General features: G+C 49.0%; 1 protein-coding gene and 2 pseudogenes across 1 annotated transcript in view; 1 reads left to right on the top strand and 2 right to left on the bottom strand.

The window, feature by feature from the left end:
- Positions 1-12,303, top strand: part of CCNJL (cyclin J like) — a 62,218-nt gene extending 49,915 nt beyond the window's left edge. Inside the window, exons 4-6 of the mRNA XM_025388179.1 lie at positions 3,951-4,253; positions 8,248-8,407; positions 10,159-12,303. Of these exons, the coding sequence (XP_025243964.1) occupies positions 3,951-4,253; positions 8,248-8,407; positions 10,159-10,579 (884 nt within the window). The 3' untranslated portion in view covers positions 10,580-12,303. The remainder of the gene's footprint in view (positions 1-3,950; positions 4,254-8,247; positions 8,408-10,158) is intronic.
- LOC112626263 lies at positions 5,106-5,440 on the bottom strand (annotated as a pseudogene).
- A 3,390-nt stretch (positions 12,304-15,693) lies between the features above and the next one.
- LOC112626806 lies at positions 15,694-16,427 on the bottom strand (annotated as a pseudogene).
- Between the last annotated feature and the right edge of the window lie 7,897 nt (positions 16,428-24,324).

The raw sequence follows: 24,324 nt of genomic DNA, 5'->3' as shown, positions 1-24,324 counted from the left end.
ACCTTGAACTGGAGCGGTCTTGTGTCACCACCTTAATCAAGTGATCTAACGTAGGCTGGTACAAAGTGACGTTGCCTAGGACTCCAGCTGTGTCTAGTGGGTGAGGACAGAACAGTCTCTGTCATTTTCTTGCCTGTACTGTTTGACCTGCATCTAATTGTGAGGAAACAATCAGACAGATCCAGAATGTGGAGCATTTTACAAGACAACTGGCCTAGATTCTCCCAGAGTCGGTGTCATGAAAAACAAACGAAACAAGGGGACTTCAGTGATAATAGACTCCGTGTGTGAACCTAGTTTGGATTCTGGATCCAAAAACACAAAACAAAGGTTATAAAAGGCATTTTTAGGACCCCTGGAGAAAGTCAGATGTGGACTGAATGTTAGAAAATGTGATTGCATTAATGTTCATGTCTTAGAAATGCTAATAAGCATTACGATTTGTAGGAAAATGACCTCAGGAACAGATGCTGAAGTGTTCGGGGGTTGGCATGTCATGTCTGCAACTTGACTAGAAATGGTCCAACAAAACCAGTATTTACAGACAGAATACACCTAGACAGAGCACACACGGATCAGGGTCAGCAAGGGCAGAGTCTGGTGAAGGGTCTTATGTGTTCATTGTTCTCTTTCGTCTTTTCTCTGATTTGAAAAATTTCAAAATCAAAAGTGCATCAAAGGAGTCGGAGAATGCGTGGCTATTGTCTGGCTTAGAAAGACTCAGAATTCTGTTCCCAGCCTCTCCCAGGGGACTCGCGTAAAGTCTTCTAGGCATCTGTTGCCTGTGCAGTTTGTTGATAAGGAGAAAGCAGCTGAGTAACAGTGCTTGGTGGTGGCAGCGCTGGGGACAACGGGCCAGCCCCACTCACAGTCCTGGGAGGGGGGGAGGAAATGTCTGCCAGGCACGTGCAGCATCAGGAAACTCATAAAATCTTTTCTGGCTGCGAAATGTGTTGTGCTGGGGGATAGTCGCTCACCTGGGCTTGGCCTGGCCAGCAGTTAAAGCAGGGGCTCTGAAGTCTGCTTCTGGGTGTAAAAGCTGAGTTCTCCCATCAGCTTCTTCTCTGAGCCTCTGAGGATCGTGAAGAACCTACCTAGAAGGTTCCTGCCAGGAGCCAGTGCATGGCCAGCTGGAAGCACAGCCCATTCTGTGTACCGGGGGCTTGTGAAGCACTTTCCGTTCTGCAGCACCATTTTGTCTTCACGTGGGATGTGGTCCTACATCATAAGCAAATAAACAGCCTGTGGAGTTTAGTGCTTGTAGGTCCAGAGCAAACTCCTGAGGATTCAGACCCAGCTCTGCCTGGCTGTGGCCTGCCGTGTGGTGCGTCCCCAGGAAGCAGAAGGAGCCGGTGAAATCAGATTCCGCAGTAATCCTTGGTGCCTTCCATTGGAGGATAATCCTCTTGGGCCTGGTAGCAGAGCTCTGAAAGGTTTGAAAAGCGGGGAGGGGAGGAGGAAACTAATCTGATTGAGCACATCTGCCAGTTCTGAGAGATTGCTGGCTGCCAGCAGTGCTGTGCAAGGGTCTTAGTGCCACCCCAGTACAGTGCACCTGCACCTCGCCACCTCCTGCTCTGGGGAGGGAAAGAGAGCTCGTTTCTATTGAGTGCATGCAACCAAGGCTGGCTCAACACAAGATTCAGGGAAGCTGTTGGAAAAAATAAATAAATAAAATTCTTCCTTTTAAAAACTGCACAAAGAGTACATGATCATTGGAGAAAAAAACTGGGAAATACAAGATCATCAGAGAAAAATTCAAATGGCCTAAAATATCTCTTTCCTGAGAGGACTGTTCATTCATTTAACAAATATTTATTGGGTACCTACTATGTGCCAGGCATCTGCTGAGAACTGCCGGCACAGCAGCAAATGGTTTGGACTCAGTTCCCATTCTTACGAGGCTTAGAGTCAGATGCCAGCCATTAATATTAATACTTGGATGTTAAGCAAGTAATCTGAGTGTAGAAGTCCCTTTAATACCTGGAGAGGTCTCTAAACTGAGCTCTGGAGGACACAGATAAGGGAGGTGAGGGGAAGAGCATTCCCAGCCCGGGGAGGGGTCAGGGAGGGGTCGGAGTCCCACGTGGCTGGATCCTGTGCTTGGAGAGGGAGTGTTGGGGGGTGGGGACGGGCAGCGCTGCTGAAGCCAATGGAGCCAGTCGGCCAGAGCCTCAACCCTGGGATTTCCAGCCATGCAGGAGGCTCTTCCTCTTTGGGCAGCTTTGACCTCGCATTGGCCTGCCTGAGTAGCTCTTGTGTGCAAGACAAGAAAGTGTGTACTTCGGACACAGCACCATTGCAGGCTGAGCGACTGGGCTCCAGATGGAATGTGGGCTTGTTGTAAACTGCATGGTGCGGGGCTGGTAGTGCCTCTGCCCTTCACTGTCTTATACATTTCCACTCCTCTGCATCAAAGACCAGAGCTTTGTGTCAGGTCATCGTTACCCACTGAGTGGGCTGCTGCAAGGTTTGCCGAGAAGGGAGCAACCCTGGTCTGCTGAGACACGGTTGATTGATTCTGCGGTGACGTCTTTTGAGCCATCCTCAGGAGTGTGTTGTATCTGCTGTGGTGGTTCCTTCCTTATCTCCCCTAAGCAGCATGAGAGATGGGAACTGGGTCACAGGCGCCTGCAGCTGGGAGCAGGTGCGTGCGTGTGTTGTTTGCTGTTCCCTTCGTGAGCACTGAGGTGTGCTTTGAGGTCAGCTGGGTCGCCCCACTGCCTCTTTTGGCATTTGCTTAGTGGCAGCTCCACACCCCGTGAGGCTGGCTTTGGGTCACGGGTGATCAGACCAAGGCCAGGCCCTTGAAGGCCTCACCACCTGATGTGGGAGTCGTACAGTATAGGGGGCTGGTGTGGAGGATGACTTCTGAGAGGCGGGGACTCGAGGTGAAGGACATGTCAGGGTTGGCTGAGTGAGGAGGAGATGGGGAAGGGTGCTCCGGGCCCGGGGGGCTGTGTCAATGAAGGCTTATAGGCAAGAACTGCCAGGGACGGGATCCACGGCCACCTGTGGCGTGGTTTCCCCAGAGTGAGGAACATTGAGGCTGGAGAGGCCCACACTCCAGAGCCTCACACAGTGGAAGCCGTCATGCCCCTCACCAGCCCCTGACTCGACCCTCAGGGCACAAGGACCCCACATTGTCCCCTCAGAGCATCCATAACTGATGACTGCCAGGGGTTGCTATGTAAATGCCTCTGCTCTTTAACCCGTGGGTGGGATAACCTGAGGCCTGTCTTAGGCTGTTTCTCAGAATTCCTCAGTAGGATTAAGCTCGGATTGTCCACAGTGGTGACTCCCTTGTGTCCTTTTGGGCTTTCTTCCCTTTCCTGTTCTCTTCCCCCACCTACCGAGCTCTCCTGGGCTCACCTTCCGAGACCTGGAAACCAGAGGGAACCCAAACTAAGACCCCGTTTACACAGTTCGAATTCAACAGCAAGGATAGCGGGAAGCCATTGGAGAGCTTTTCTACCCGTGGAGGGGCAGGGCCGGGTTTGCGCGGCCACGTTGACTCTAGCCGGGAGGTTGGATTGGTTAGGGCCAGATGGAGAGCAGAGAGAGCACCTTATTCCCCAGCCCTCAGCTGCTGCCGACCGCTGTCACCTGCTTTCTGTGTTCCAGAGGCTGGTCTGAGCATTTGGTGTGCATTTTCCCATTGACTCTAACAGAAGCCTTAGGACGTATAGGTTGCATCTTACAGACGAGGAAGCTGAGTCACAGAGAGGCTGAGACACAGAGCCGTGATCCCCCAGTGGGAAGTGATGGCTTGCACATTCAAGCCTAGGTTTGACAGATCTGGAATGAGTGCTCTTATTCCTCCTCAGTCCGGCCTGTCTGCTTTCTGTCTTCTTTGCCAGCACTGTCCAGGCACTGTAAGGTGGGCCGTTAGCTTTCTGGGTGCAGGTAAATGTCTTCCAGTAACCCCTGCTTCCCCTGCTCCCCCACAGGTAAGTTCGAGGATCGGGAAGACCATGTCCCCAAGTTGGAGCAAATAAACAGCACGAGGATCCTGAGCAGCCAGAACTTCAGCCTCACCAAGAAGGAGCTGCTCGGCACAGAGCTGCTGCTCCTGGAGGCCTTCAGCTGGAACCTCTGCCTGCCCACGCCTGCCCACTTCCTGGACTACTACCTCTTGGCCTCCGTCAGCCAGAAGGACCACCACTGCCACACCTGGCCCACCACCTGCCCCCGCAAGACCAAAGAGTGCCTCAAGGAGTATGCCCATTACTTCCTAGAGGTCACCCTGCAAGGTGACAGCTGGGACCCAATGGCAGGACCTCCCACCCTTTCCCCACCCACCCAGGGGTCAAGGTCAGGCGGCTCTCAAACGCATGTCCATCCAGATCAGGCCTTCTCACTGGGGCCTGTGCACCCAGATCACTCTTACTTTGCAGGCGATAAGCAAAGAAAGGGCAAGGATTAGCCCAGTGTGTTACCAGTAACACGTAAAAGAGAAATAGCAACTTATGTACAGGCAGCTGGAAATCTAGAAACTTATAGATCACCTGGTAATTTTTCTTACAGTAACCGGGAACATTGCAAATGAATTACATAGCACACATTTTGCAGATCGGTTATTCTTAAATACTGCCATCATGTAGATAGTATGTAGCAATAAAAGTTACCCTGTTACTTGAAACTTACTTGAAACTCGCTCTTCCCAGTGTTTTAGAATCTAGATGTTAACTGGGTCAAAAACACTGCTGATACAGCCAGGTGCGGTAGCTCACTCCTGTAATCGGAGGCCGAGGCAGGCGGATCACGAGGTCAGGAGATCGAGACCATCCTGGCCAATGTGGGGAAACTCCGTCTCTACTAAAATACAAAAAATTAACCAGGTGTGGTGGTGCGTGCCTGTATTCCCAGCTATTTGGGAGGCTGAGGCAGGGGAATTGCTTGAACTCAGGAGGCGGAGATTGCAGTGAGCGGAGATCGCGCCACTGTACTCCAGCCTGGCGACAGAGCGAGACTGCATCTTTTTGTTTGTTTTTTACCATAGACATTTATTTGAAGTAAAATATCTGTAGACCAAATAATTCTTAAGATTGTTTCAAGTTTAACCATCTTCGTAAGAGCTGCATCCACAGACTTCAATTACATGATTACCTCTTTGCCCATTCTTCTCTTTCTTTTCTTTCCCAAGTAACCTCTTTCAGATACAGTTCAAGGTAGAAATTTTTCTCTTCATATTTGGTTCACTGCTCTTTAGGCAAGATCTGATGCTTCATGGTCAGGTCCAGTGCTCTCTACATGTGAAATATCCTGTCATTATAACGTTCTCAGGAAGCCTTCTTATGGCTTCTTTTACATCTTCATTCTCGTATATTGTGTCATCTCTCGTTAACCCCAGTTTATTGAGTCCTGCGGCATTGTAATACCATTTTCGAATACCATCCAGCCACTTGCCTGATGCTGCAACAGCCTTCATGCCAGCCATTTTGACCAGTGAGACTCCGTCTTAAAAAAAAAAAAAAAAAAATACTGCTGATACAACCATCCCATAACCTACCACAAACTAAAATGGGCATGAGTATCCAGATCAATGATTGGACTGGGCACGGTGGCTCACGCCTATAATTCCAGCAATTTGGGAGGCTGAGGCAAGCAGATCACCTGAGGTCAGGAGTTCAAGACCAGCCTGGCCAACATAGTGAAACCCCGTCTCTACTAAAATACAAAAATTAGCCAGGCATGGTGGTGGGCGCCTATAGTCCCAGCTACTTGGGAGGCTGAGGCAGGAGAATTGCTTGAACCCGGGAGGTGGAGGTTGCAGTGAGCCGAGATTGTGCCATTGAACTCCAGCCTGGGCGACAAGAACAAGACTCCATCTAAAAAAGAAAAAATCTCAAGCCTGTAATCCCAGCACTTTGGGAGGCCAAGACGGGTGGATCATGAGGTCAGGAGATCGAGACCATCCTGGCTAACACGGTGAAACCCTGTCTCTACTAAAAAAATACAAAAAACTAGCCAGGCGTGGTGGCAGGCACCTGTAGTCCCAGCTACTCAGGAGGCTGAGGCAGGAGAATGGCATGAACCTGGGAGGCGGAGCTTGCAGTGAGCTGAGATCCCACCACTGCACTCCAGCCTGGGCAACAGAGCAAAATGTCTCAAAAAAAAAAAAAAAATCAGTGATTGTGATCCCAAGCATTAACTGAGCATTTACTGCATGCCAGGTGTCTTGCTTCAGTGCTTTGCACACATTATCTCATTTGAACGTCACAGCAACCCCACACCAAAATCACCTCCATTAATCATATTTTACAAAAGAGAAAACTGATGCTGTAACTTACCCAAGGTTATTGCTAGGATTTTTTAATTTTATTTTTTTCTTTTTGGAGGCGGAGTCTTGCTCCATCACCCAGGCTGGAGTGCAGTGGCACAATTTTGGCTCACTGCAACCTCTGCCTCCCAGGTTCAAGCGATTCTCCTGCTTCAGCCTTCCGAGTAGCTGGGATTACAGGCACGTGCCACCACACCCAGGTAATTTTTTGTATTTTTAGTAGAGTCGGGGTTTCACCGTGTTAGCCAGGATGATCTTGATCTCCTGACCTCGTGATCTGTCCGCCTCGGCCTCCCAAAGTGCTGGGATTACAGGTGTGAACCACCGTGCCCAGCCGATTTTTAAAATTTTTTTAGAGGCAGGATCTCACCATGTTGCTCAGGCTGGTCTCAAACTCCTGGGATTACAGGCGAGAGCTACCATGCCCTGCTCATTGCTAGGATTTGAACCTGGGGAGTCTGACTGAATGATTGTTTCTATCACCGTATTACCACCCTGACTGATAACCTTATTTTTTAAATTTGTTGTTGTTGTTTAGCTGCCCTATGAACTGATCTTTAAAAGGCAAAAGTGGAAGTAATTGAAAATCATGAAAAAAAAATTTTTTTTTTGAGATGAAGTTGTGCCCTATCACCCAGCCTGGAGTGCAATGACACGATCTCAGCTCACTGCATCCTCCTCCTCCCAGGTTCAAGCCATTCTCCTGCCTCAGCCTCCCAAGTAGCTGGGATTACAGGCGCCCGCCACCATGCCTGGCTAATTTTTTGTATCTTTAGTAGAGACGGGGTTTCACCATGTTGGCCAGTCTGGTCTCAAACTCCTGACCTTGTTATCTGCCTGCCTTGGCCTCCCAAAGTGCTGGGATTACAGGTGTGAGCCACTGCTCCAAGCAGAAATCATGAACAATTTAAGATAACATAGTAATAAACTGAAAATCCAGTGGTATTCAAGAAAACTGTAGAAATTTCAACTGTTTGTCTTTGCACATATTTAGTACCAGCTTTGCCTTGTGACCAGATATCTTAGTTGGACATTAAGATTCCTCAGTCAACCTAAGTGCCAATTTTAGTTATAAATATCAAAGTCTTACAACCATTCATTCACTAGATTTTCACTGAGTGCCTACTATGGGCCAGGCATTGTTACAATTAATAAGTAGCTTTTAGTCATACCCCAAAACAGAAGCCTTTGAAATAGTGTGTCATTCTCTCATAATAACCAAAGAAATTTCGGACAAATGTTTTGCAGTTCTGTTTGTAGAATATCAGCAAGCTCTTTGCTCCTCCCTGGGAGCCGTGGACAGTATTTTGAAAACACTATTCTAGGCTGCTGTCAGAAATCCCAGACTGGTCACACGCCTGTAATCCCAGGACTTTGGGAGTTTGGTGGCTCACACCTGTAATCCCAGCACTTTGGGAGTTTGGTGGCTCACGCCTGTAATCCCAGCACTTTGGGAGTTTGGTGGCTCACGCCTGTAATCCCAGCACTTTGGAAGTTTGGTGGCTCACACCTGTAATCCCAGCACTTTGGGAGGCTGAGGCAGGAGGATTGCTTGAACTCAGGAGTTCAATACCAGCCTGGACTACGTGCTGAAACCCTATCTCTCAGAAAAATACAAAAATTAGCCAGATGTGTTTGTGCCCGCCTGTAGTCCCAGCTACTCAAGAGGCTGAGGTAGTAGGATCTCTTGGGCCCAGGAAGTTGAGGCTGCAGTGAGCCGTGATCTCGCCACTGCACTCCAGCCTAGGCGACAGAGTGAGACTCTCAACAAAAAAGAAATCCCAAACCAAGAGCCAACGTTAAGATTCAAAAATGGAACTTCACAGTTTCTAATTTTCCATCCTATTTATAGGGTGGCGATGAACAGCCTTGAAAATGATTCATTTGTCCATCCATTCTCAGGGTGGGCCTGGGATTTCAAGGGGAGGATTTGGATGCTGACTCCCTCCATGGCTTTGTTTCAGATCACGTATTCTACAAATTCCAGCCTTCTGTGGTCGCTGCGGCCTGTGTTGGGGCCTCCAGGATTTGCCTGCAGCTTTCTCCCTACTGGACCAGAGACCTGCAGAGGATCTCAAGCTATTCCCTGGAACACCTCAGCACGTGTATTGAAATCTTGCTGGTGTAAGTTTCTCCCCTGAATCCTGTGTTTCTGAAATAGTGAGGTTCCTCTTGCCTTGAGGCCTGCCTCAGGCCACAGGCAGTTTCCTGAGTCTGGAGCTTGTGGTGGTTCTTCCAGTTACAGGGTCTCAGGGAAAGTGGGCCATGGTGACTCCTGGTGGAAGTGGGGTTTCAAGAACCAGTTCTTCCTATTTTGGATAGCTTCAGGTTTGCTTTTTATTTTATTTATTTATTTATTTATTTATTTAGAGACAGAGTCTCACTCTGTCGCCCAGGCTGGCATGCAATGGCACGATCTCGGCTCGCTGCAACCTCCGCCGCCCAGGTTCAAGTGATTCTCTTGCCTCAGCCTCCTGAGTAGCTGGGATTACAGGCATGCACCACCACGCCCAGCTAATTTTTGTATTTTTAGTAGAGATGGGGTTTCACCATGTTGGTCAGGCTGGTCTTGAACTCCTGACCTCATGATCCACCCATCTCGGCCTCCCAAAGTGCTGAGATTACAGGTGTGAGCCACTGCGCCCGGCTGGGTTTACATCTTTAAAGTCAGGCATCAAGGGTGAAGAGGGTTGCTTGCACCTTTAGATGTCTAGGCTATTTGATCTAAGTCCCAGTGTAATCTTATAGATAATCACATTGAAGGACTTCCATTATAAGCTACTTTCCTCGGACATGGTCACAAAGCTGACCTCTTAGCCAGGTAAGCTCCGAGTGACTTCCTCTAAGCGCCACAAGGAATCTCAGGGAGGAAATGTTCAGTGTGTCAGAGAAGATATTTAAAGGCATCATGGGCCCAACACCCTGAAACTGACATTGGAGACACACGTGCCCCAGTCACTGCAGGGAGCAAGGCAGACAGGACAGAGCCGTTCCCAGTAGGCACACACTGTCCAGTTCCCCTTCCACCTGCCAGGCACCGCGCATCCTAGATGCCGACCTGACTGACTGGTGGGCCGGGTGGGCAAAGCAGAAGCCCTTAGACCCCTGAAGAGAGCCTTCCCCGATGTGGGAAGCTTTGCTGGTGGCTGCCTTTGTCTCATTCCTCTGGAAAGTCAGTCCTACTCCCTAGACCTTGTTTTCAAATTTGTGTTTTTGAGAAGGTCCCCAAAGCCTGGTCTGAGTGTCGGTGCATGCCTTACATAAGCCTCTAATTGTTTTGTTTTCCCAAAAAGCTATATGAGAAGCTTTTTTTGAGATGGCAAAAGTCTCTGTTCCAGCCCCCTTTTCAGGTGAAAAATCCTAGGCCTCAGGGGTCAATTTGGTTGGTATCAGCTAGCTAAGGAGTGACCCTGCTCGGGACGCAGCTGGCCCAGAATTGCCTGGAAAGCAGAGATTGGGTTCATTCAGGCCCCAGGAACACTCCAGTGCCAGGCGCAGGGAATGCATTGGTGAGCACAAGCAGGCGTGATCCTCCTGGCAGCCAGGTAACTAGAAGTTACCCGCTGGAGCAGGTGACTCTCTGGGGTATTGACTGTGGAGAGAGTCAGCGTGGGGCTGCGGGGACAGCCAGTCTAGTCTGGAGGGACCAGAAGAAGTTTTCTGTAGGAAGCAGATCCAAGCTGAGAGCCAAGGCCTGAATCTAGTTGGTGAACAGCTGGAGCGGTGCCACACACAGTGAGCACAGCCAGGTAAGGCCTGGTGGACACAGGGCACACAGCATCTCTTCCAGTCCCACTTAGCAAGGCAGGTAAAGGCACACACAGGCATCTGGTGGCTTTTGGCCTCCAGTTCTCACCCAGGTCTTCTTGTTTCAGAGTGTATGACAACGTCCTCAAGGATGCCGTAGCAGTCAAGAGCCAGGCCTTGGCGATTGTGCCCAGCACACCCCCCACCCCCACCCAAGTGCTGTTTCAGCCACCAGCCTACCCGGCCCTCGGCCAGCCAGCGACCACCCTGGCACAGTTCCAGACCCCCGTGCAGGACCTATGCTTGGCCTATCGGGACTCCTTGCAGGCCCACCGTTCAGGGAGCCTGCTCTCAGGGAGCACAGGCTCATCCCTCCACACCCCGTACCCCCCTCTCCAGCCCCTGGATATGTGTCCCGTGCCCATCCCTGCGTCCCTTAGCATGCAGATGGCCATTGTAGCTGAGCCCAGGCACTGCCTCGCCACCACCTACGGAAGCAGCTACTTCAGTGGGAGCCACATGTTCCCCACTGGCTGCTTTGACAGATAGGCGACCTCCAGACCTCACGAGGAAGCCTTGGAGATCTGGGCAGAGGAAGAGGACACTGACGAGGAGAGCTCAACCAAGTGAGGCAGCAGGAGGCCATCCCTGAAGAGCCTTGGAATGTGGAGGGTCTGCGCTCCTTTTAAATAAACCTGACCCAGAGCAAAACATTCAATAACATACCTCACCCGAGAGCATTCCTCTGAGAAACATCTGCCACGTGTGACTGGGGTACAAAAGGATGGCTTGGTGGCCGTCCCCCCAGCAGGGGCCAGTGAATCAAGAAAGACTTGGTAAGAGGCCAGGAGAGTGGGAACTGGACACAGACCCCTGATCTCAAGCACGTCCAGTTTTTAGCATTAAAGACTTCTCTACTCTTTGCTGATGGCAGCTACACCACTGAAAAAGGAGGGGCAGCCTGGCGTGTTCTCAGGAGCCCCGGAGGATGCCGTATTGGGTGCTTTTCTTTCCCTGGCTCCGTGCAGAGGGGCCTGAGTGTGTGTGTATGCCTGAGCATTTGCCTTGCAAGGCACAGTGGGTGGCTGTCTTGCCTTTGTTTTTGAACCTAAAACCATTTTCAGCCTTTTAGATAATTTCATGTGCTGCTGCTTCCCGAAGTGGTCTCGCTTTCTGTTTCGTAAGATGTCTTGTTTACACGCTGTATCAGGGATTTGGTGATACTTGAAAATTCCTTTGGAGAAAAAAACAAATTTAATCGCCACACTGCCTGTCCCACATGAGGGCTGTTAAATTGGAACCCAAGTTTGAACCCAACTTGTGACGGACCAGCAGGTAACCACAGAGCTTCCTTTTCGAAAGCATATGGTTGGAGAGAACCACTTTCCCAGCTCTCGGTTCCAGAAGATTCCACGTCTTGGAGGCTGTGTTCACCTCTAGAACTTTAATGACTACCCAGGGAGGGAGAAGCTCGTTGAAAGGAAGACAAAGATTTAAACAATTCCCACCTCTCTCCACCACATACTTACAGTGCATGAGTTTAACCCAGTCTTGGCTTTGAGTGTGGCTGATAGCGAAGGATAGCAATGTGGAAGATTTGCTTAGTCCCACTGGATTTGGGGTGTGGGATGTACATGGCATATTATACCACCGTTGATAGACAAGTGACTGGTTGGATCAAAAGCCAGTATTTAGGGATCTGCAGTGAGAGGGCTCTCAGGAAGACTCTTGTAACCGTGTGCAATATGTTTTTTATTCTGACTCGCAGCTTGTGCTTAGCATGTTCTTTGGTTTAGTTTGGGGTTGGAGGACGCATCGTTCACCCATCAGAACTGGGAGATGCAAAGGACCGGGGAAGCAATTTTTGTTTTGTTTGAGGAATACCTGTCTTGGTTTTCTTAGCCCCTTGCCAGTCCTGGAGACTGTGCCTGGGGCCGCCAGGAAGACAGCTGCATGCTGCTGAGTCAGATCTGAAGATGGTGAATCTTTCCAGAGCAAATGAAAATCTCAGCGTGGAGACAGTAAGCAAAGAGACGGGGTGTGGATAAGACTCTGCCACCGTGTCACACTAGCATAGGAGACTGCACGTTTGTTTGTTGTTTTTCTTTTTTTCCTTTGCCAACCTCCCTTCTATTTATGTGCAAGCAGTTTGGATTCAAGTTCTTGTGTCTGTCTGTTCTGGGGCCTGGGGATCGTGAGGGTTCCCTCACAGCCAGCGCGGCACCCAGAAGGAGGTGTCCCACAATAAACACGTCACCTGCTCTTGGTCTCTCGCCTCTTGTCCTAGGCATCCCCTCTTGGGCCGGCCCCTCCTTCCCTCTCTCAGATCAGCCCTGGTGGGCATCTCCCTATGCTAGGGGGTGGAATGTTGGGGGGCAGCAGCAAGACCTCGGGAGCTGAGTCCTGCCCTCTGAGTGGGAGCTGGGCCTCCCTAGGCACACAGAGGCCAGCGGAGGGGTGTGTAAGGCTTGACACCCCAGCTCCAACACCATCTCAGGGTTTTTCCAAAGAAACCAATAGGATATATATGGAGAGAGATTGATTTGAAGGAATTGGCTATGATTGCGGAGGCTGTGGTCTAAAATTTCTGGGGCATGCCAGAAATTTGGGGCATGGAAATTCAGGTAAGAGTTGATGTTGCAGTAGAGTTCAAAATCTGTAGGGCAGGCCCACAGGCGGGAAACTCCGGCTCATTGATTTCTGTGTTACAGTCTTGGGACAAAATTTATTCTCCAGCAGACCGCAATCTTTGCTCTTAAGACCTTTTATCAATTGGATGAGGCCCACCCACATTACAGAGGCTTTTCTTGAAGTCACCTGATTGTAAATGTTAATCACATCTAAAAAAATACCTTCACAGCAACACCTCGACTAGTACTTGGCCAGACAACAGACACCATAGCCTAGCCGAGCTGCCACATAAAGTTAACAATGGCACAACTCACCAGCCGCTGGAAGGCAGCTGACCCAACCTCTCTCTGAGCCTCCGTCTTCTCACCTGTTAAAATGGGAGTGATAACAGACCTTGCCTCATAGGGTTCTCAAGAGGATTAAGTAACGTAATGTACATCAAGGCCAGTACCTCCAAAAAAGGAGACAATTATTATGTTTCTTCAAGCATAAGACCAGCTTTTTGTAAGATGCACTGTTATTTTATGCACTAAGACTTTTTAGAAAACTAAATCATTAGGCAGTTTTCAAGATACCATTGATTATATATTGCATTCTTATTTCAGAAGCGTTAAATGTCAAAATATGTAAATGTAGAATGGATGGGATATAGCATCAGCTATTATGAAAAATGTCAGTTTCGCACTCCTCCTTGAAGGGAGTCTCACTCGAGACTTCTGTCTTGCCCTCTACCTACCCAGCTTCCAGCAGAACCACCCTAGAGAGCCAGTGTCACAGTGGGACTGAGACATTTGCTAAGTGCAGATGCCTTGGATTAGACAAGGGAGGAGAGGGAAGATGAGCTCACGGCCTGAGGCTGCAGCCCAGACCCAGGAGTGTGTTTGACACTGCCAAGGCGGGGGCTGAGGGCAGTGCTCACCACTTGCCTTGTGCAAGGCCAGGTGAGGCAGTAAGCTCTAGGTTTTGGGGATTCAGAGACAAGGCAAGTCTTGGGTTTACCAAGAGCACCACTTCACTTTGGACAAATCCGTCCCTCTTTGGGCTTCCATTTCTCCATCTGTTACTATGGAGATGGTCAAGTTGGTGGATGGGTCTAAGCTCTTGGGGGTGGTGGGGAGGCTGTGCCACTTGTCTTTCTTCCACCCTTGGGCGCTCCATGTAAGATTGTGTTCGTTCCCATGCTGGAGGATGGCTATGAAAGCTTTACAAAGCACAAAGGACAGCCTTAAAGTTCCTCCCAGGGCTGGCATCGGGTTAAATTCAGAGGTTTTCAAGCCTGAGCAAGCTGCAGAATGACCTGGAGCCTTCTCTAGGAGGGGTGGGGACCCGGAATCTGCACTTTTGGCCAGCTTCTTGGTCATTCAGGTTTATGATTTCTTTGTTTTTTATATCTCAGTTGTATTTTTATAACTCCCCAGTTTATTTTGTTTTTTAAATTTTATTATGATTATTATTATTATTTTGAGACAGGGTCTCGCTCTGTGGCCCAGGCCAGAGTGTAGTGGCACAACCACAGCTCACTGCAGCCTTGACCTTCTGGGCTCAAGGGATCCTCCCACCTCAGCCTCCTGAGAAGCTGGGACTACAGGCACCTGCCACCATACCCAGCTAATTTTGGTATTTTTTGTAGAGATGAGGTTTCACCACGTTGCCCAGGCTGATCTCAGACTCCGGAGCTCAAGCAATCTGACTGCCATGGCCTCCCAAAGTGCTGAGATTACAGGTATAAGCCACTACACCTAGTCGAGTTTATTTTGAAAAGTATTTTCTGACATCCATATGAATTTAACAGAATTACCTCAAAGTATACAGAAAGTACCTGTATTTGCCAGTAAATATGAAATGCTGATGAAAGAATACTTAATATACCAATATTTAAGCATGTCAACGTAATAGAACTTTTTCCAACTTTTTAAATTATTTTTCCCACCTAACCCAATTTATATTTGACATTTGGGTTACATGTGCATATAGAAACAGACCTATTACACAACTGACCATGGATCAACTAGCATACAAGTGTCCTTTCTGGATGTAATTAAGTTTCAGAGGCAGCATGGTTCAAATGGGAGCAAATGAGCTGACCTCCTCATGAAATAAACTAGGCAAAAAATCAAGAAGTATTAAAGTTGCTAAAGACTGATTCCAAATCTTTTATTTCTTCCTTTTTTTTATTTTTTATTTTGAGACAGGGTCTCACTCTGTCGCCCAGGCTGGAGTACAGTGGTCCAGTCTTGGCTCACTGCAACCTCCACCTCCCAGGTTCAAGCAATTCTGCGTCAACCTCCGGTAGCTGGGAGTATCGATGTGCACCACCATGCCCAGCTAATTTTTGTATTTTTAGCAGAGACAGGGTTTCACTATGTTGGCCACGCTGGTCTCCAGCTCCTGGCCTCAAGTGATCCACCCGCCTCGGCCTCCCAAAGTGCTGGGATTACAGGCATGAGCCACCCACACAGCTTCTTCCCTATCTTTTAAATATACAAGTGTGCACTGTGGGTGTGTGTGAATTAAAACGATTCTAGACTGTGAGCTCCTATGGGCGGGGCTATTGTCACTCCATAAAAAGCCCTAGGGCAAAAAGATGAAGGTAGTGCAGGAAGCAGAGGGCGCCTGTCCTCCAGCCATCATCAAACCCACTGAAGAGGCAGACCCGATTATCTTAAGTCTTAGTGGGCTTAGATACTGACCTGGGCCTTCAAGGGAAGTTTTACTCCATTGTGTTTTGTTTTGTTGTTTTATGTTGTTTGTTCCACTATTTTTGTAATTGGGAGAAAGTGAGAGGCTCAACTAATCTAAGAACACTTAATATACCCCAGAAACTGTCTGAATGAATGATTTTTATTCTTCTGCCAAACACAACTGATTTCCATCTGCAATTATTTTTTAAGGTAAGAAACAGTAAGTCAGTGAAGAAAAGAGCTAGGACCTTGGGCTGTGGAACACTATTATACTTTAGCTTGTCCACTGAGAGATGCAGAGCCGAAGGCTGGGGTCTTGTCAGGTTGGCCACAGCAGGGTACAGACCAGCCTCAGTGGGCTTCCCCCAAGAACATTCTGCGGCACCTGACACACTGCTGGTACACCGTCTCAAAAGGCAGCCATTTCCATAATAAGGATCTGCATTAATGTTAGTTTTGTGGATCACAGCTCTCAAGTAGTTCAATTTTAGCTTTGCAGCTTTTAACTTGATTGCTTTTTCTATTCCTATCTCTGCTGGGCAACGTGGCTCATGGGAATGTCGTGCCTCTTCATGCAGCTGTGCCCTCAGTAGTCAGGGGATTCCCTATCTCATACCCAGATGTCACCGTGCTGTCTACCCTCCAATTCTCTGAAATGTTTTTTGACTTACTTTTTTTTTTTTTTTTTTTCTTTTTTGAGCCAGAGTCTTGCTCTGTCGCCCAGGCTGGAGTGCAGTGGCGCAATCTTGACTCAGTCAACCTCCACCTCCCAGGTTCAACTGATTCTCCTGCCTCAGCCTCCCACATAGCTGGATTACAGCCACCATACTCAGCTAATTTTTGTATTTTTAATAGAGATGGGGTTTCATCATGTTGGTCAGACTGGTCTCAAACTCCTGACCTCAGGTGATCTGCCCGCCTCGGCCTCCCAAAGTGCTGGGATTACAGGCGAGAGCCACCATGCCCATGCCTTTGAAATGTTTTGATCTGAAAACTGCTTCTGCAATGGGTGACCAACAGATGTTACCCAGATATGCAAACAGCACTGGCTTAGGCACCTGCTCTGCCATCTCTCCGTGCGCAAAGGCACCCAGAGACTGCCCATGTGATTTATTTGAAGAAACATTGAAGGATTAACTGCAGGAACTGGTTCCCAAACTCAAATGAGAGTAAGGAAGCAGCATCCCCGTCTGAATGTCTGAACCATTTGAGTCGTAGACCTATACTTAGTATTTCTTTGTTCTGTGCAGCATTTCTTTGGCTTAGCTGTGTGAAGGGCTAGGACACCCAGACTTCTTTTCCAAGAAGAATCTGCTTCTTTCCAAACTAGCACTGCTGACTGAATGCCTGGATTAGGGTTAGGGTCAGGGTTCCAGTTCCTCCTGCCCTCAGGGTTCAAAGTCCATCTCTCCAAAGCTATTTCTGCCCTTCCCCTTAGTCCTTGTGGGACTGGCTCCTCACCCCCTTTTTTTTTTTTTTTTTTTTCCTGAGACAAAGTTGCTCTGTCACGCAGGCTGGAATGCAGTCGCATCATCTCAGCTCACTGCAGCCTCCGCTTCCTGGGTTCAAGTGATTATCCTGCCTCACCCACTCGGGTAGCTGAGATGACAGGCAAGCGCCACCGTGCCCAACTAATTTTTGTATTTTTAGTAGAGGTGACGTTTCACCATGTTGGCCGGGCTGGTCTCAAACTCCTGACCTCAGGAGATCCGCCCGCTTTCGCCTTCCAAAGTGCTAGGATTACAGATGTGAGCCACAGCGCCTGGCCTGCTGCTCACCCTTTATATCAGTGATTTTCAACAGGGGTCATTTTTGACCCCCAGGGGACATTTGTCAATGTCTGTACATCCACTTGGTTGGAACTGAGGGGAGATACTACCAGCATATAGTGAGTAGAGGTCCAGGATGTTGCTAAACATCCTATACTGTACAGGAGAGCCCCTCATGGCAAAAAATTGTCCAGCCCAAATGGCAATAGTATTGAGGCTAAGAAACCCTGCCATAGGTCTCAACTCACATGCTACCTTCCGAACAGGCCTTTGTAACAACCCTAATCATTCTCTTGTTAGCTGTTCATTTTCTGCATGGTATTCAAACCATCCGAAATGACTGCATTAATTTGTTTACCTGATTTTACGGCTGTGCCCTAAACTACCTCCCGTCCCACCACCCCATATAATAATAGCTCCTGGTGAAGGTGGCAATAGTCATTGCAGCTGGCATTTGTTAAGTACTTACTGTGTTTCAGGCACTTGCTCATACTATTTCTTACAGCCATCCTAGTAACCCTACAAAATAGGAAGTATTATTAGCTGTGTTTTACAGATCAGAAAATAAGGGTGCAGAGAGGTTGTTTGCCTAAGGACAGCAGCGGCAGTGAAGGAGCCACAGTTCAAGCCCACGCCGTCTCAATCTGCCACCATCCTGTGCTCCTGACTCAATGGCTTTGGAATGCCAGAGGCAAAGGCTCCGTGGCTGGCCCAGCTGGCCAGCCACTCGCCTGGTAGGGAACACCCCACCAGGGCAGGACCATGGACACGGGTTCATAAAAGCAAAGAGTTGCCTGGCGTTCACACTCCTGATTCATGGCTGGGGTTCTCAGAGCACGCTCACCAGCAGACACAGAACCGTAGCTCCTTGCACATCTGCCACCGGCTAACATGATTTGCGGCTCCATCTGTCTGCTTCTAATACGCTCGGATCTGGGAAGGGCTCCCTGAGCTCCCAGCCCCATCTGTGAAGGTGAAGACGGGGACCAGGCTTGGGGCCTCCCCAGACCTTCCCCCAGGAGGGGACCTGCCTCACTGCTGGCTCAGACCAGCTCCAGGTACCATCCAGCTTGTCAAACAGCCTAAAGAGCTGCCCTCCTCTTTGCCAGCAACCAGCATCCTTGTGTTTCTGAGGCAATCCCTGGCACCAGGTGCCTGGAAGAGAATCTTAGCAGCCCTCATGAACCAGGGTCTGTTCCTCAGAGTAGACCCTTGTGAACCGAATTTCAGCAGAAGGCAGCAAAGCATTTGGTAGGTGTCTCAGGTCAAATGCCCGCCAGGGCCAGGTAGGTACCATGTGTGTGCAAATCCAGCTGGATGACTGACAGTGCGAGGTGGTGGGGACTGTGTCGAGCTGTAATGTAGTCAGTGTCCCCCTAGAGGATATGATGGATATGATGTCTACTCAGTTCCTACCTGGTATTCTTTTTTTTTTTTGAGACGGAGTCTCGCTCTGTCACCCAGGCTGGAGTGCAGTGGCACGATCTCGGCTCACTGCAAGCTCCGCCTCCCGAGTTCATGCCATTCTTCTGCCTCAGGCTCCCCAGCAGCTGGGACTACAGGCACACGCCGCCATGCCCTGCTAATTTTTTTGTATTTTTAGTAGAGACGGGGTTTCACCATGTTAGCCAGAATGGTCTTGATCTTCTGACCTCGTGATCCACCTGCCTCGGCCTCCCAAAGTGCTGGGATTACAGGCATGAGCCACCGCGCCCGGCTTCTACCTGGTATTATCTTTCAGAGATGTAAGCTCCATGTTTCCAGATAAGCTGGGATTCTGTGCTTTCTAGGAAATTAATTTTTTAAACTTTTTAAAATCAAATTTAAAACATTTTAACAAATAGCCGATAAAACATTTTAAGTTAGAGTGGAATCTAAGATGGGTGTAGGGGCTCACGCCTGTAATCCCAGCACTTTGGGAGGCCAAGGCAGATGGATCACCTGAGGTCAGGAGTTTGAGACCAGCCTGGCCAACATGAAACCCTCTCTCTACTAAAAATACAAAAAATTAGCCAGGCATAGTGGCAGGCACCTGTAATCCCAGCTACTTGGGAGGCTGAGGCAGGAGAATCACTTGAACCAGGGAGGCAGAGGTTGCAGTGAGTGGAGATTGTGCCACTGCACTCTGGCCTGGGCAATAAGAGTAAAACTCTCTCTCAAAAAAAAAAAAAAGAAAAAGAGTGGAATCTAGACAAGAACACAGAGCCTGAGAGGTGAGAGGTCTGAGAGCGTCTGGTCTTGACGATAACCATCTCTCCATTCTGAACCTCTGTCCCCTCATTTTAAAGGAAAGGCTGCCAACCTGGTCTGTGGTTCAGGTGTATGGTAAGGAAGCCTGGGACATGTGGTATCATCATTCAGCAGTGAATTCCACAAGGACCACTGGAAATAAGTGGACCCCCCCTTCTTTAGGGCTCAGGTGAGACCTCCCTCCAACCCAGCTCCCACTTCAAAGGAAGAACTCAAGTGGCCAGGCTTCTCCTGGGCCAGCTATGGCTGGTTGTAGGCCCCTGCCCTTGTCAGAGAAACACAGGCAGGACATCTGGAAGTCAGGCCTTCTGCTGCTCCCCAGCTGTGTGGACTTAGGCAGGTAATTTCCCTTTTCTAGAGCTCAGTTTCTCCATCTGTAAATGAGAGGGTGGGACTGGAACCGTCTCCCAGGTCATACCTAGCAAGGGAGCATGTCCCAGTGGCAGTCCATGGTCTTGTTACCTAGAGTCAGGTCCAGCAGGTCTGAGATGGGAGGTTTCCCAGGAGAAGCTCGTGCACAGCCAGGCTTGGACACTTCTCCCTGCTCTAAAGCCCTACCCTATATGTGCCAGTTCTCACCAGTAGACCTTTCAAGAAGAGCCTTTAATAGCTCCTTTGTGCACGCTTACTATGCGGCAGGCCCTGTCTTTGGCACTTTCCTCATGCTCTTATCCTTACTCCTCTTTTGCCCTCACAACGCCACCATGAGCTAGTTGGATTATCACCATTGCCTAGATGAGGATACGAGGATCCGGGAGGCTGAAGGTCTCACCATGCCATGTCACCCTTAGTTGACACACAGCCACACGAAGGCCCAATCACTCAAGATTTCACTGCTCCTTCCCCCCAAACACATCAGGTATCCAAGGAATGGCAGGCAGGTGGCAGAGTGCCACCTAATGGTGATCTTCTTCTTTTTTTTTTTTTTTTTGATTTTTTAAAGACATTGTCTGGCTCTTTCCCCCAGGCTGGAGTGCAGTGGCGTGATCTCAGCGCACTGCAACCTCTGCCTCCTGGGCTCAAGCCATCCTCCCGCCTCAGCCTCCCAAGTATCTGGGACTACAGACGCACACCACCAAGCCCAGCTAAGTTTTTTGTTTCACCATGTTATCTAGGCTGGTCTCAAACTCCTGAGCTCAAGCGATCTGCCCACCTCCGTCTCCCAAAGTGCTTAGATCACAGGCATAAGCCACTGCGCCCAGCCCTAGTGGTGATCTTTAAAGATGCTATGAGTAGCTCCCAAGTTCACCAAAGGAGCTTGCCAGGAGGGAGGCAGGTGCCCGGGCAGAGTGGGAGAGATGGCTCCCAAATGTCAGGGTGAAGGTCAGAGAGACCCTGTGGTAAAGGGCACCTGAACCAGGTCTGTGGAATGGGAAGTCCTTCTAGCTTGTTGCACAGTGCAGCAAATGATGAAGCCAATCTAACTTTCTGGGAGTCACGAACATGGATTAAAAAAATACTTTTTTGAAACGGGATCTCACTCTGTCACCAGGCAGCAATGCAGTGGTGCAATCATGGCCACTGCAGCTTCGACCTCCTCGGGCTCAGGTGATTGTCCCACCTCATCCTCCCAAGTAGCTGGGACTAAAGGCACATGCTACCATGCCGGCTAACTTTTGTATTTTCGTAGAGATGGGGTTTCACCATGTTGCCCAGGCTGGTTCTTGAACTCCTGGCTCAGTGATCTGCCCGCCTTGTCCTCCCAAAGCATGGATTTTTACCCTTTATCCTTGTAACTCCCCTGTGACCAAGGAAGGGAAGGTCTTACTAACTCATTTTACACATGACCAAGATGAGGCTCAGAGAGGTCCAGTGACTCACAAGTTAGTGACAGAGGCATTCCTAACCCTTTGATTGCACTGACCTGAGAGTGATGGTTGTGATGATGGAGGTGATGGTAAAACTAACATTGAGTGACTTTGAGCAACTCTATTAGGTAAGTACAGTTGTTATTCCCATTGACAGGTGAGGAAACTGAGGCTCAGAGAAATGCATGAACTTACCCCAAGGTGACACAGCTACTAGGTGATAAAGAAAAGATTCAAATCCTAGTAATGTGACTCCAAAACCAAATCTCTTTTTTTTTTTTTTTTTTTTTGAGACAGAGTCTCGTTCTGCCACCCAGGCTGGAGTGCAATGGCACATCTCAGCTCACTGCAGCCTCCACCTCCTGGGATCAAGTGATTTTCCTGCTTCAGCCTCCCAAGTAGCTGAGATTACAGGCATGTGCTACCACACTTGGTTAATTTTTGTATTTTTAGTGGAGATGGGGTTTCACTGTGTTGGCCAGGCTAGTCTCTAACTCCTGACCTCAAGTGATCCACCCGCCTCAGCCTCCCAAAGTGCTGGGATTATAGGTGTGAGCCACTGTGCCCGTCCCCAAAGCTCTTTTTTTTTGAGACAGGGTCTCGCTGTGTCACCCAGGCTGGAATGCAGTGGTGCAATCATGGCTCACTGCAGCCTTGACTTTCCCGGGCCCATTCTATCCTCCCACCACAGCCTCCCAAGTAGCTGGGACCACAGGCATGTGCCAACATGCCCAGCTAATGTTTTAATTTTTTGTAGAGATGAAGTCTCCTTATGTTCTCAAACTCCTGGGCTCAAATGGTCCTCCTGTCTCAGCCTCCCAAAGTGCTGGGATTACAGGTGTGAGCCACCGCACTCGGCCCAGAGTCAAAGCTCTTAACCACTGGCTCTTCTGGCTGAGGAATCCTCCCTGCCAAGATGCCAATGACATAGGTGCTTTTCTCCAGCTTGCCTTATTCTATTTACCCACACTGAGAAACTGTAGCTGCATTGGTGGGTGAAGCCCACACCCGCATTACTCTCAGAGACTCACTCACTCACTGCTGTGTGACTTTGGATGAATTTCTTTTCCTCTCTGATCCTCAGTTTCCATGTCTGTGAAATACAGAGTTTAAACTAGTTGAGAGCTGAGGTCCTGCTTTTCCATCGTCTGTGAATCTGTGAGTTTATAACAACACAGGCTTCAGACTTTCTCCCCTGACTGGGGGCTGTGGCTTATGCCTGTAATCCCAACACTTTGGGAGGCCTAGGCAGGGGGATCACGAGGTCAGGAGATCGAGACCATCCTGACCAACATGGTGAAACCCCGTCTCTACTAAAAATACAAAAATTAGCTGGGCGTGGTGGCACGTACCTGTAATCCACGCCACTCATGAGGCTGAGGCAGGAGAATCGCTTGAACCAGAGAGTCAGAGGTTGCAATGAGCTGAGATCACGTTACCGCACTTAAGCCTGGTGACAGAGCAAGACTCTGTTTCAAAAAAAAAAAAAAAAAAAAAAAAGAATTTCTCCCCTGCCAACAATTTGAATTTGTTCCTGAATCAATTACAGGAGTAAAACTTCTACCTTATCTCTTCTGTCTCTCCCTCCCTCCCTCTCTCTCTCCTCTTCCTTCTTCTTTCTCTCTCTCCCCTTCTCTCAATTTTCAGCCTAATTATAGTTAACTCTGTTATTTAGAGACCTATTATCCAAGCTCATTATGAGTAATTATTCAGTCTGGAGGGGAAACAGCAACACTGCTAGTTTAATTTAATGCTTACCTAGTTCACTTAATTAGTAATAAGTCTTGGCAAAACGGTGGAATTCATGGGTCCTTGCTGGGTGGAGGGGGAGAGGCTGTGTATTGTTCTTAGAAAGATAAGGTTTCAAAGTAGAATGTGGGAGGAGGCAGGAAAAGGCTGCCTGTGACCTGGGCCGTGACATCTGTCCAGGTTAAGGCTGGCCCACAAGAGTGAAAGGCTGCAAACTGCACAGAGCTAGAAGGACCTTAGGTCAGGTAGCACTTATTAGGCCCCTTCTGTGTGCCATACCCCATGCAAAGCTCTGGACAAACCTTATTCCTTATGTCTCACATGTGGGACTTGTACATTCGAAATAATGTAAGTACTACCTGCCTTCGGTAATTCAACTCTTATAGTGAGTACGTTCTCCTTTCAGTAGTATCTCAGGAATTTTGGTAAGTTAAGGATAAATTTTCCCATTTGATACCACTATATCTTTTACCTCTCTCACCCTTTTCACAAAGGGAGGCCTTAGGCCCAGGGCCTTGGGCAGGCAACGGAATCTGGCTAGAAGTCAACATTGTTCAGCTTTGACTTTTTAAATAGTTTTAAATTATGGCAAATAACAGTGGTTGTCTATGTGTGGAAGTGACGTGATTTTCCATTATAGTAAAAATAAGTGAATTGTCACATAGGAAAATACAGGGTAGCCGGGCGCAGTGGCTCACGCCTGTAATCCCAATACTTTGGGAGGCCGAGGCAGGTGGACCACCTGAGGTCAGAAGTTTGAGACCAGCCTGACCAACATGGAGAAATCCTGTCTCTACTAAAAATACAAAATTAGCCAGGCGTGGTGGCACTTGCCTATAATCCTAGCTACTTGGGAGGCTGAGGCAGGAGAATCGCTTGAGCCCAGGAGGCGGAGGTTGCGGTGAGCCAAGATCATGCCATTGCACTCCAGCCTGGGCAATAAGGGCAAAACTCCGTCTCAAAAAAAAAAAAAAAGAAAAGAAAAATATTGGGTAAAAAAGAGGTCAAGGTGGTACCCAGATGTGGTAACACTTCCAAGGAGAGAGGAGGATGAAAAAGGTCCCCTTCAGGATTCTGGATTAGAGATTGTCCCAGGACATCTGCGAAACCCAAACGTTGCCTCAGAATGCTTCTCAACCCAGGACTCCAGGCACCAGATGTCAGGGTGACCCCGCCCCCACCCCCCTTCCCAGCCCCCCGTAGCCTCTCGAAGTTCTTCCCAGGCACCCCGCCCAAGCCCTGTGAGTCAAAGCCAGGATACTCCAGTACCTCCTGCCCCTCCTATCACCCCCATTGCCCCTTTGCCATCTCATAGACCACTGATCCCCCTCAAACCGTCATTGGTCCTCCTGGACCCCCTTTGTACCCCTCAGTGGGTAAACTGAGGACCAAAGGGATGACTCCAC

This window comes from Theropithecus gelada, chromosome 6 (assembly GCF_003255815.1).
Source record: "Theropithecus gelada isolate Dixy chromosome 6, Tgel_1.0, whole genome shotgun sequence".
In the NCBI taxonomy this organism is placed as follows: domain Eukaryota; kingdom Metazoa; phylum Chordata; class Mammalia; order Primates; family Cercopithecidae; genus Theropithecus; species Theropithecus gelada.
Note: the sequence above shows the minus strand (reverse complement) of the source record. Positions and strands in the feature narration are given on the sequence as shown.